Genomic DNA, 13,791 nt, shown 5'->3' with positions numbered 1-13,791 from the left:
CATTGCATAAAAATGGCCTCACAGGCAAGGATATTGTGGCTACTAAGATTGCACCTCAATCAACAATTTATAGGATCATCAAGAACTTCAAGGAAAGAAGTTCAATTCTTGTTAAGAAGGCTTCAGGGCGTCCAAGAAAGTCCAGCAAGCGCCAGGATCGTCTCCTAAAGAGGATTCAGCTGCGGGATCGGAGTTCCACCAGTGCAGAGCTTGCTCAGGAATGGCAGCAGGCAGGTGTGAGCGCATCTGCACGCACAGTGAGGCAAAGACTTTTGGAAGATGGCCTGGTGTCAAGAAGGGCAGCAAAGAAGCCACTTTTCTCCAAAGAAAACACCAGGGACAGATTGATCTTCTGCAGAAAGTATGGTGAATGGACTGCTGAGGACTGGGGCAAAGTCATATTCTCCGATGAAGCCTCTTTCCGATTGTTTGGGGCATCTGGAAAAAGGCTTGTCCGGAGAAGAAAAGGTGAGCGCTACCATCAATCCTGTGTCATGCCAAAAGTAAAGCATCCTGAGACCATTCATGTGTGGGGTTGCTTCTCATCCAAGGGAGTGGGCTCACTCACAATTTTTCCCCAAAACACAGCCATGAATAAAGAATGGTACCAAAACACCCTCCAACAGCAACTTCTTCCAACAATCCAACAACAGTTTGGTGAAGAACAATGCATTTTCCAGCACGATGCAGCACCGTGCCATAAGGCAAAAGTGATAACTAAGTGGCTCGGGGACCAAAACGTTGACATTTTGCGTCCATGGCCTGGAAACTCCCTAGATCTTAATCCCATTGAGAACTTGTGGTCAATCCTCAAGAGGCGGGTGGACAAACAAAAACCCACTAATTCTGACAAACTCCAAGAAGTGATTATGAAAGAATGGGTTGCTATCAGTCAGGAATTGGCCCAGAAGTTGATTGAGAGCATGCCCAGTCGAATTGCAGAGGTCCTGAAAAAGAAGGGCCAACACTGCAAATACTGACTCTTTGCATAAATGTCATATAATTGTCGATAAAAGCCTTTGAAACGTATGAAGTGCGTGTAATTATATTTCACTACATCACAGAAACAACTGAAACAAAGATCTAAAAGCAGTTTAGCAGCAAACGTTGTGAAAACTAATATTTTTGTCATTCTCAAAACTTTTGGCCACGACTGTATATAGAGTGGTTGTGCACACCTCATTTGGAAGAATTCATGTGTCGTTTATTTAAAACAAATTGCTGGAACAGTTTCATTTAATAAAATTAAATAAAAATAAAATTAAATAAAAGTGGAAATCTCAGAGATATTCAACTGCGTAGACCTAGGTCAGGTGGACCATAAATGTTAGGGTCTCCGTAATGATTATCCCAGATTGTCTTCAAGTAGCTATATGGCTCAATTCAAACAAAGTAGAAATCATATGTCAACATTCATCAGATAGATCAGTATAGTATTGATGCTGATATCAGTAGAAATCAATATTTCATCCACCACGGGGCTGAGAAGGACGATAATAAAATCTATCCACAATACAGATACTTATATTAAAGTGAATACATAGAAATAAAATAACTCCACCTATTAAAAAAACAATAATGTGAAAGAAGTTATTATGGAAAAAATATGTCCACCTACTGAAGGTATAGTGGTTGTGTTGGAAAGGAACCTTGTATTAAGGTGTGAGATAATTCCACCTAAGTAGACAATTTTTCCACCTAAAAAAAGAGAGTACTTCCACCTAAAGTAAAAATAAAAAGAGTTCCACCTGTACAAGGAAAAAAAAGAGGATTCCACCTGAAGGGAAATTGCTCCAATAGCTATATAGTCCGCAATGCAGCTGCAAAGGTTAAAAATATAACAACTAATTCATCCACTGGTTGTTATATTTTTACTTTTCCACTTTTATTTTATTTTTTTATTAAATAAAACTGTTACTATATACCAGCAATTTGTTTTAAATAAACGACACATGAATTCTTCCAAATGAGGTGTGCACAACCACTCTATATAGCTCATTGTTATTCGGCCTGATCTGGGAGTGAGAGCGGCTCAGTCCCGGCACAGCCGCCATGCTGTGGGGCGAGGGTTTGCTGCTCTCCTTCAGCAGCGTCTTCGTGCTCCTGCTCCAGACCACCCGCTGTGCAGCCCCCAGCTCTCCGGCTTCCAATCTATCCCAACCGGCGGCCTTGTCCTTTTCAGGTTCGAGCCGTTCCAGGAGTGTCGGCCGCTCACAGCTCGCCGCCGCTCACTCGCCGCCAGCTGTCAGGACCGTGAGCGAGCAAGTCAGACAGTCTTCACTGCAGTTTGAAATGAATCCTGTGCCCGAGTCTGAGAAAGGCTTATGTAACATCCCAGAGTTATGTTACTAAACTCTTTTACCCCGCTACAACCCGTTCAGTGTATTTGTACGGTCATCTAATATGACTTTATCTAATATTCTCACAAATGTGCATTGAAACCCTTGTTAAATGTATTTGCTGTAATTTCTATGTTTACCAGCAGGTGGCAGCAATGTTTTGCAGGGACTTGGTTTAGTATTTCTAGACTGGAATAGTACATTCCAGTTTAGCTTCCCCATCTTTAAGGAGGTGTGGAATGTTCCCACATCCTGCCTCATGGGTGGGGAAGAAAGTTGAGTCAGTGTGCCAACCACCCCGGCTAGGGGAAGGCTGTGCAAGTAGGAGCTCCCAATTCTAGGGATCCAAGCCAGGATCTTGTCTCGGCTGAGACTAAAGATCATCATTCCCAGTCTGAGCCCTTCAGCCTCAGCTGGTGAGAAGCAAGCAGCCACCTCCAGTATTCCAGGAAGAACCATACCCTGTGAGCACAACTGTGAGTACCGTCCAGAGACCAGGAGAAGCCAAATTCCTCCTCAGCTAGTCAGTCCCCAATACAGCAGAAGACAGATAGTTCAGAAGATATAGATTCCTGCCACATTACAGAACCACAAGCAGACGACTTATCCTGCAAAAGAGCTCCAGGCACATGATAGAAGAAGAAGATAGATTCCTGCCACACATTACCAATACCTGCTGGGACTTCAGACTATTGCTGTATCTTCCATGGATAAAAGCTGCATCAAGTAAAGACCAGTTTGAACTTTATTCCAAGTCTGGATCTGAATTATTGCTGCAAATCCCTCAATTACTCCTACTAGCAACACACTCATTTTATTGCAAGTGAGCCCCGGATCCAGGAGTCCAGCCGTACCCAGGTAGGAGACACCATTGACACTATTGCCACTATCACACAGAGACATTACACCACTCTGGCATTCCTAACCTGCTACGTGAGTTACAACATCTTAAAGGGCCCTGCAACAGTACCCTGCGCACTCTGCAATTGGCGTCACAAACAAAAACTATAGACTTCTATACCCATATCCGGACCCACTGCATAATTTGGCGTCCGCGGAACCATACCACGCCCCAGCTCAATTGCACTTGTACCCGGGCACAGGATTACAAACCCAGACTGTCCGGGTCATTCCCGTATGGGTGGCAACCCTATTAAGGGCTCCTACACACAAACGTATTTTTTTTTCTGTGTCCGTACCATTATTATTTTTTTTCGTGGCCTCTATGTGAAACCATTCACTTCAATGTGGCCGCAAAAAACGGAAATGACTCCATGCGCATTCCGTGTCTGTATGTCCGCATGGCCGTTACGTAAAATGTTAGAACATGACCTATTATTTTTGGCATTTTCCGCAATTTGCAGACTACAAAACATCCAACAATCGTGTTTATGATCCCTTACAGTGATAACAGAAATATTAAAGATGGCGTATGATGGTAGACACTCACAGCAAAATGCACAAACATACATATGGCAGAATTTAGGCTACGTTTACACTTGCAGTAGCAGGGTCCGGCGGGGGAACAGCCTGCCGCATCCGTGCAAACGCTAGCCCACCGTGCCGCCGGAAGTCCGTTGTAGTTTTTGTCCGGCTGCCTCTCGGCATGTTTTCTGTGCTGCGACCGGACCTCCGGCCCGCCCCCATTATAGTAAAAAGGGCCAGAGCGAACCACCGGCGGCACGGTGGGCTAGGGTAAGCACGGATCTGGCAGGCTGTTCCCCCACTGTAATAGCCTGCCGGACCCTGCTACAGCAAGTGTGAAAGTAGCCTTACACATACAGTACAGACCAAAAGAGTTTTCTATATTTTCATGACTATGAAGGCATCAAAACTATGAATTAACACATGTGGAATTATATACATAACAAACAAGTGTTAAACAACTAAAAATATGTCATATTCTAGGTTCTTCAAAGTAGCCACCTTTTGCTTTGATTACTGCTTTGCACACTCTTGGCATTCTCTTGATGAGCTTCAAGAGGTAGTCACCTGAAATGGTATTCCAACAGTCTTGAAGGAGTTCCCAGAGATGCTTAGCACTTGTTGGCCCTTTTGCCTTCACTCTGCGGTCCAGCTCATCCCAAACCATCTCGATTGGGTTCAGGTCCGGTGACTGTGGAGGCCAGGTCATCTGGCGCAGCACCCCATCACTCTCCTTCATGGTCAAATAGCCCTTACTTTCAAAGTTTTCCCAATTTTTCGGCTGACTGACTGACCTTCATTTCTTAAAGTAATGATGGCCACTCGTTTTTCTTTACTTAGCTGCTTTTTTCTTGCCATAATACAAATTCTAACAGTCTATTCAGTAGGACTATCAGCTGTGTATCCACCTGACTTCTCCTCAACGCAACTGATGGTCCCAACCCCATTTATAAGGCAAGAAATCCCACTTATTAAACCTGACAGGGCACACATGTGAAGTGAAAACCATTTCAGGGGACTACCTCTTGAAGCTCATCAAGAGAATGCCAAGAGTGTGCAAAGCAGTAATCAAAGCAAAAGGTGGCTACTTTGAAGAAACTAGAATATGACATATTTTCAGTTGTTTCACACTTGTTTGTTATGTATATAATTCCACATGTGTTAATTCATAGTTTTGATGCCTTCAGTGTGAATCTACAATTTTCATAGTCATGAAAATAAAGAAAACTCTTTGAATGAGAAGGTGTATCCAAACTTTTGGTCTGTACTGTATATGGATATCCTGCTCTTAAGTCAGTCAGAAACAAGACACATGCAGTTCCTATTACACATAGGAAACACGCAATGCACGCACCAAGACATTTTTGCCTAATCCTATCAAGTGTAGCACACTTAAAGGGGTTGTCTCCCTTCAGCAATTGACATTTATTATGTAGAGAAAGTTAAAACAAGGCACTTACTAATATATTCTGATTCTCCATATTGTTTTTTTTCCATCACATTATACACAGCACAAATCCATGGTTTTGACCACTCTGCAATCCAGCAGCGGTGGCCGTGCTTGCACACTATAGGTAAAGGTGTTGGCCTGTGCACACTTCCAGCCTTTCCCTATAGTGTGTAAGCACGGCCACCACTGCTGGATTACACAGTGGTAATAACCACGGATACGTGCTGTGTATAATGTGATGGAAAGGAGGCAATATGGAGTATCACAATACATTAGTAAGTGCCTTATATTAACTTTCTCTACATGATAAATGCCATTTACTGAAGTGAGAAAACCTCTTTAAGCATAAATGTCTGGCATTAAATTTATCAAATCTTAACCTCCTCAGATTGTACTTAATCTACATTATAATTGTCCTACCATAATGACCTATTGCCTATCTACAGGATAGGTGATAAATATCAGATTGCTGGGGTCTGACTGCTGGAACACCCACTGATCATGAAAAAAGGGGTCCTGAGACATTCAATTACATTACCGCCAATCTATGTACACAAGGGTCTTAAAGGGGTTGTCTCACTTCACCACTGCTGGATTGCAGGGTGGTCGTAACCATGGAAATGAGCAGTGTATAATGTGATGGAAAAAATGAATCCAGACAGAAAAGGAAGCAATATGGACAATCACAATACCGTGGGGGTCTGAACGCTGGAGCCCCCACTTGTCCCCCTTCTTGAGCATACGCCCTGCCTCTCCATCCATTCTCTATGGGGTCTCCAGAGATGGTGGAGTACAGCGCTGGCTATTTCCAGCGGTTCCAAAGAGAATGAATGGAGTAGCAGGGCGTATGTGTGGCCTGTCACACCATAAAAAGGGGGAACAAGACCCGATCCTGGGATCAGTGGGGGTCGCAGAATCAGACCCCACAAATCATATAGTTATGCCCTATGGTGTGGAGGGGATAAGTTGAAAACCTGCACAAACTCTACATGATAAATCCGACTTACTGAAGTGAGACAACCCCTTTAAGACCACGATCACTTGATCATGGGGGTCCCAGCAGTCAGACCCCCACCAATTAGACACTTATCACCTGTCGTGTCATAGCTGTTTAACCTTTTCACATTCACAATCCTTAAAAGGTTTTCTTTGGGTGTAAAAATTTTTTTTTTTATAAAAATAAAAAATCTGGCCCAAAATATGTGTCAAACTAAAATATATACCAAAATTCCCTAATGGACCCTATCAGGGTATGGGCAAATGTATGCTATTAACACTGAAAGCCAAACAAGTCTAATTACCCAAACCTGCGCTAAATTGCACAGGGCAATGGCATTTTTAGGAGTTCCGGTGACGTACCGGGGCTCTCCATGGGGCTGACAGGAACAGTAGTAAAACGGCTAGGGCAGAGCTAAAGCCCGCCCCTCAGAGCCGGTGACGTCACCGAACACACTGCCGGGCGGAAGTTACCGCCCGGCAGTGTGTTATTGAAAACAAAAAAGCCTGTGCCCTGCGCGATTTAGCGCAGGGCACGGGAGCGCATCGGAGCATGAGATGCTCCGATGCTAGCCTCAGGGGGGCTTTCTGTGTGAAAAAAAGGGTATGTCCGGGTTCAGCTTCTTGAGCATACGCCCTGCCTCTCCATCCATTCTCTATGGGGTCTCTGGAGATGGCAGAGTACAGCGCTGGCTATTTCCAGCGGTCCCAAAGAGAATGAATGGAGCAGCAGGGCATATGTGTGGCCTGCCACACCATCAAAAAGGCGGAACAGGACCCATTCCTGGGATCAGTGGGGGTCGCAGAATTGGACCCCACTAATCATATAGTTATGCCCTATGGTGTGGAGAGGATAACTTGAAAACCTGGACAACCCCTTTAAATCCTCCATCACCAGTATCTCTTTACAAGGCAGCAGTGATGCCTGTAAATACGGAATATCATCACTACCACTATGTAAACCATCCGTGTCAATACTGTAGAATATGACGCACTGTGCAGAATTTTTCGGGCATAAGTCCAACCCCCTTTGCATGCAACCTTTAACAAAGCCCAAGCAAAGGTGCTAGAGGAGCAACGTGACCAAGGGCACAAACGGAGGGTCATAACTGAAACAGAGGCATTAGGGTCACCTGAGGTAGGGTAATAGTGGGGAACCTGAGGCAGGGGTAACTGGAGAAGAGGCAATATTAGTGGTGCATTTAGAGTGGGGGCATCTGAAGCTGGGGTATTTATTGGGGTGCACCTAAAGCAGAGGCATTAGGGTCGCCTGAGGCAGGGTAATAGTGGTGATCCTGGAGCAGCTGCAGGGGTATTGGGGGCAACTGGAGAAGAGGCAATATTAGGGGTGCATTTAGAGTGGGGGCATTGGGGGGCATCTGAAGCTGGGGTATTTATTGGGGTGCACCTAAAGCAGAGGCATTAGGGTCACCTGAGGCAGGGTAATAGTGGGGATCCTGGAGCAGGGGTAACTGGAGAAGAGGCAATATTAGGGGTGCATTTAGAGTGGGGGCATCTGGAGCTGGGGCGCTTATGGGGCTGCACCTAAAGCAGAGGCATTGGAGGGGGGACCTAGGGCAGAGTCCCCCCAATGCCACTCTGAACTCTGCAGAGGGCAGCACACATACACAGATCTGAGTCTACTATAAACAAATCCCCTATTTCCCCCTTACAGTCTCCTACAGCTCACTACTGTCACACACCTGAGAAATCAGCCCAGCACCGCAGAGGAGTCCTTCGTTCCAGCAGCCACAGTTTTCTGGCAGGAGGAGGCAGACACCTCGTCTCCTCCTTCATAGCCAGCAGCCCCAGAAGTCTAGAGGATACTGCGGGGCTCCTGTACAATGTACACCAGCAGGAGGCTGCATCACTGTGAGATACTGCCACCTAGTGGTTACAATAATTATCTCTGCTGAGAAAGGAGAAATAATTACTCCTACATCTTCTCTCGGGCGCAGGAGACTGGGGGCCTACCGAGGAATCCCCCGCCTACCCGGTGGGCCAGTCCGAGCCTGACTACAATGGGACCCAACCAGGATCTGGCTGCTTTCTGGCATGATGCCAGCTTCTGACCAGACAAAAAGTCGTGCATGAAAGGCTTTTTGTCTGGCCCGAAAGCTGGCATTATGCCGTAATCAGCTGGATCACCGCTGGATCCCATTGTAGGCAATAGGAATCTGGAGGTTCCCGACATTATCCAGCTATGCTGGATTATAGTGAATGGAGATCCAGCGTTTCCTAGCCTTATCCTGCTATGCAGCAGGCTGTTCCTCTGATGGATTCCAAAATGCTGGTGTGATCGCAGCCTAAAGTCCTTGTCTTGTGCTTTACAATCAGTGGCAAAGCCAGTGTCTGATATCTGCTGACCTATAAGGGCCCTTTTACACAGGCAGAGCATGGGGTGAATAGGTAATGGTGCTGCTAATCAACCAGTGAATGAGCAAATGTTCATTCATAAGATGATCGCCATACTTCATGCACCACCTAAAATCATTTGAGAGAGACCTGTGTAAACAAGGATGTGCTGCCAACAAATAGTGACTCTGTATGGGGATGAGCGATCACAGTAGTGATCATTTATCCCCATATAGAGGAAAAGATTCCGCATTGTGAAAGGCCCATACGATTAGAGGCCCTGTTAAAATCTAGAGATGACCGTACAAGATGTATGTTGGCCAAGCCCGGGGAACCTTACAAATCTCCCTCGGTGTTAAATGTCAGGGGAAAGGAGCCCAGTCCTTTTGTTCTTGGTGAGATGAGCCTCCTGCCAAAGACCACATATAAAGACACCAGTCCAGACACATGGTAAGTGGGGGTCCAGATGCTGAATTTGAGGCCAAAGATCTTCAAGCTGTGCCTCTGTACACACATATTTGACAATGGCCACCACAGGATTTTAGAGGGTATTGTTAGGATAGGTCATCAGTATCTGATTGGTGGGGGTCCCACTCCTGGCACCCCCACCGATCAGATATTTGAAGAAGCCGCGGAGATCCAGTGATCGCTGCTGCCTCCTCACAGCTTACCAAGCACAGCGCCGTACATTGTATAGTGGCTGTGCTTGGTATTGCAGCCCAGGTCTATTCACTTGAATGGGACTGAGCTGCTGCCTCTTCAAACAGCTGATCAGAAGGGGTCCCGGGACTGATACTGATACCATCAATAGCAAAATCTTGGACAACAACTTGTGATGACCTGCATCCTTTTTCCGTAATATAAGGTGAAACATGAGGTGTGCTAGCAAGGAGGGCTGACAGGAGCAGTATTTGTTATGGGCCCTATGTAAAAACATATATAGAGACGGCAGAGCAGAGGGTCCCCAAATTATATCATTGATTTAGTAATTTGCTTGAAAAATAAAAGCTGGATCTGATTGGCTATTGGCAAAATGAGCACAGTCATTACAGCCATGTATATCCACCTCAGTCATTTTGCTTTATAATTGATACATTATTTTCATTATAAACCTTGTCTAAAATTGCTGTCAATTAGTGATAGGTGGAGGGGGTGTGGCTTAAAGGGGGTGTCCAGAGGGGTATAAATTTAACTTGTAGTGCTCAGAGTGGTTTAAAGAGGACCTGTCACCGCTCCTGACATTCCTGTTTTAATAGCTTAATGCATTCCCCATGTAATAACAATTCTGGAACATCTATTCGTGTCTGTATGTTGTACCGTTCCTTTATTATTTCTAATAGAAGTTATGGTCCTACGATGTACAGGTAAGCCCTTACCTGTGCCTGTTTCTGGAGCCTGTCTGAAATCAAATGCGGTCACCGGGAGCAGGCAGTTCCGAGAACAGCCGCCGGGGGCCTTCATCGGGCTGTTCTCGGAACTGCCTGCTCCCGGTGACCGCATTTGATTTCAGACCGGCTCCCGGAAAGGACTTACCTGTGCATCGCAGGACGGGTGAGTCAAGATGGCAGCCCGCATGTGTTCGTTGGCGAACATTGCGAACTGACCATTACTGCTTATGAATAAATTGCTATTAGCCTTCAGTAAGGGTACAGAGGGGGGGTAACCAGTTGGGGGGGGGGGGGTGTACCTGCACAGTCTGACTCTATCCAATCAGTGCTGCCGTTGTCAGACTGTGCAGGTACACCCCCCAAACTGGTAACCTCCCCTCTGTGCCCTTACTGCAGACTGCTAGCAATTCATTCATAATTTCTAGTGCAAATAATAAAGGAATGGCATAACATAGAGACATAAGAATAGATGCTCCAGAATTGTTATTACATGGGGAATGCATGAAGCTATTGAAACAGACATGTCAGGAGCGGTGACAGGTCCTCTTTAAGAAAATAAAATAATCAATACTCAACCCCACCAGTCCCCCGCTGCTTCTGTTCTGATGCCTACCGGGTCCCCGCTGGCCTGTCCTTCCTGGTTTGGGTTTGACGTGCAGGAAATGCCACTCAGACAATCACGGACATGTACCCTATGGATGAGCTGCACATGTACGTCATGCACGGGCGGATTGGACACTCAAAGTGGCCCCATTTTGTAGTTGGGTCCGAATTGACAGAAGAGAGCCAACACAAGTAGGGTGGGGGGCAGCAATACCTTATTCAGACACATTATGTCACCCCAGCAGAGCCAAATACCTCAGTGCATCACAAAATACCGCCCCAGCAGCTCCTTTCCGAAAACTTCCCCTCTATAGTGGCCAGCACCAGCTGTCATGTTTTGTCCTCCTACTCCAGTTGCTTTAGGATGGCAATTCAGGAGGGGAACATTAGATCATTACTTACCATGGCTGGCGCCCCCCCAGGCGTCGGCCCACTGAGAAGTTTCCCTGTAGGGTCTATGGCCAGTCCGCCCCTGACAGCATGTGTCCAGCGTATAAGTGGTGCATGAATAATGCTTCTGTGTCACATGTGCTGTGAGTGATAAGTGTACTTTATGTGTACTCATGTGAGCAGCATACATCCAAGGTGCGCGAGCGGCATGTGTCCAAGGTATGCGAGTAGCATATGGCCAAGCAGCATTCGTTCAAGGTATGCGAGCATGTGTCCAAGGTATGTGAGTGTCATGTGTCCAAGGAGCGTGTGTGCCCAAGGTGCGCAACCGGCATGCGTCCAAGCTGTGCATGCAAGTGGTATGTGTCCAAGGTGCACAAGCAACATGCGTCCAAGGCGCACAAGTGGCATGTGTCCAAGGTGTGCAAGCGGCATGCGTCCAAGGTCCGCAAGTGGCATGTGTCCAAGGTGCACATGTGTCCAAGGTGTGCAATTGGCATGCGTCCAAGGTGCACGAGCGATATGTGTCCAAGGTGTGCGAGCGTCCAAGGTGCACGAGCGGTATGTGTCCAAGGTGTGCGAGTGTCCAAGGTGCACGAGCGATATGTGTCCTAGGTGTTCGAGTGTCCAAGGTGCACGAGCGATATGTGTACTAGGTGTTCGAGTGTCCAAGGTGCACGAGCGATATGTGTCCAAGGTGCACGAGCGATATGTGTCCTAGGTGTTCGAGTGTCCAAGGTGCACGAGCGATATGTGTCCTAGGTGTTCGAGTGTCCAAGGTGCACGAGCGATATGTGTCCAAGGTGCACGAGCGATATGTGTCCTAGGTGTTCGAGTGTCCAAGGTGCACGAGCGATATGTGTCCAAGGTGCACGAGCAATATGTGTCCAAGGTGCACGAGCGATATGTGTCCTAGGTGTCTGAGTGTCCAAGGTGCACGAGCGATATGTGTCCTAGGTGTTCGAGTGTCCAAGGTGCACGAGCGATATGTGTCCTAGGTGTTCGAGTGTCCAAGGTGCACGAGCGATATGTGTCCTAGGTGTGCGAGCGTCCAAGGTGCACGAGCGATATGTGTCCTAGGTGTTCGAGTGTCCAAGGTGCACGAGCGATATGTGTCCTAGGTGTGCGAGCGTCCAAGGTGCACGAGCGATATGTATCCAGTGGAGTGATAAATGTGCATTTAAAAAAATATATCTTTCTGTGTATGGGAAGAATATATCAAACTACCTGCACATGTTGTGTATTTCTATGCAGAAAATATGCAACAAAACAGAATAAAAAGCTGCACCTAATGCGTTTTTGTAATGCGGCTTTTATTGCTAATTTAATGGGGAGAAGCACTACATATAAGGTGCGGAATCGCGCACACTTGACATTCGGAGAATCATAAAATCCACACGTCAATTTCTGCAGGTAAAAACTATGCAATGTGTACATGAGATTTGTTTAACTCACTTTGTTACGGTTTTTCTGCCTGAAAATTGCGCATGGCGTGCAGATCACGGTCGTCTGCTTGAGCCCTGATCAGGAAAATCCTGCCGGGAAATGAATTCCAGCAATTAAACGTATAGAGATATTTTGCTGATTAATTCATATATTTGTATCCTTTCAAGGAGAAGCTAAATACTATAACGATCGATATAACTTTATAAAACTGATTCTCTCATTTTATGAGGTAAAAATGTACAAAGACTGCAGAAATATCTCACTTTTTACTTCAAGAAGAAATCTTTGCAGAAAGCCTCCCCCCCTCCCCCAAAGCTTAACAGAAAAAAAAGGCCTCTCACTTTTTTTTTTCTACATGCAAGAGGAAGAGAGGGAAATGAAGTGCAGAAAAAAAATGACATTTTGCAAAAGTTCCCCACTTATGGACCACGTGACTCCCCCTCCTCAAGGAAAAAGAAAATAGTCCCAGCGATTAAAACTACGAAAATATCCTTCCGCCGCAAACGTGGAATCCTTCCACTTCTACCAACGGAACCCTGGTCGTCCCATTTTTTTTATTTATTTATTATGAAGGTACGATGGAGCCGCTGTGTGTTAATACCAGCCACGGCTGTCACCTTATGAGAACGGCTTGAGAAGGAAAAAAAAATAAAAAAAATCCGCTGACGGATGATGTGGCGCGGTGAACTATATCGTGCGAAGGCGGAGTGATTCGAGTAGCGGGCCGCGGAGGGATACGCGTCGTCGCTCGTTCGTTGACTCTCGCAGGGGAAGCCATGATGGGTGCTTGAGCGTGCAGCAGCAGCAGCGGTGGTGGAGGAGAAGACATGAGACGCGGCAGGCGGGCTCCTGCACCGACCACACCGGGCCATCTTGCACCGGCTGTGTGAACATCTGGAGAGCTGCTACGGGAATCGAGCGAGTAACGGAAATACGGCGCGGCGCACCGGACGCCCAGCTTTCCCCTCTGGATCACGACACCGAGCCGGGCTAGGGTGGAGGGGAGAGCCGGGAAGGACTTGTGTACCCAGAACGGCCGGAGACCCCCGGGGCTTTATACTTGGAACCGCTGTGAGGAAGTAGGCCGCATCCCCCCTACGGTACTTGTCGTGCCGTCCCTCCGGCCATACTCTGGCCTCCCCCGGCAGCCCCCGGAGCAGCAGCAGGAGGAGGAGAAGGGGGCGGAGAGGGGACCTAAACGGCCGGGGAGAGGAGGCAGACCACGGAGCCGGGGCCGCTGCTGCCCCCCACCAGCAGCACCTCTCGGCCCCCCTCTCCTCCTTCTTCCCCACCCCCAGGCTCCCCGACATGACTGCCATCATCAAGGAGTTCGTCAGCAGGAACAAAAGGCGATACCAGGAGGATGGATTCGACTTGGACTTGACCTGTATCCATTTCA

The 13,791-nt window shown here is 47.0% G+C and overlaps 1 protein-coding gene across 1 annotated transcript in view; it reads left to right on the top strand.

The window, feature by feature from the left end:
- The first annotated feature begins 13,112 nt into the window (after positions 1 to 13,112).
- PTEN (phosphatase and tensin homolog) overlaps positions 13,113 to 13,791 on the top strand; it is a 53,639-nt gene continuing 52,960 nt past the window's right edge. Inside the window, exon 1 of the mRNA XM_040436833.1 lies at positions 13,113 to 13,779. Coding sequence (XP_040292767.1) covers positions 13,701 to 13,779 — 79 coding nt within the window. The 5' untranslated portion in view covers positions 13,113 to 13,700. The remainder of the gene's footprint in view (positions 13,780 to 13,791) is intronic.

Source organism: Bufo bufo, chromosome 6, assembly GCF_905171765.1.
Source record: "Bufo bufo chromosome 6, aBufBuf1.1, whole genome shotgun sequence".
NCBI classification, from domain to species: domain Eukaryota; kingdom Metazoa; phylum Chordata; class Amphibia; order Anura; family Bufonidae; genus Bufo; species Bufo bufo.
This window is presented reverse-complemented; position numbering and strand designations above follow the sequence as displayed.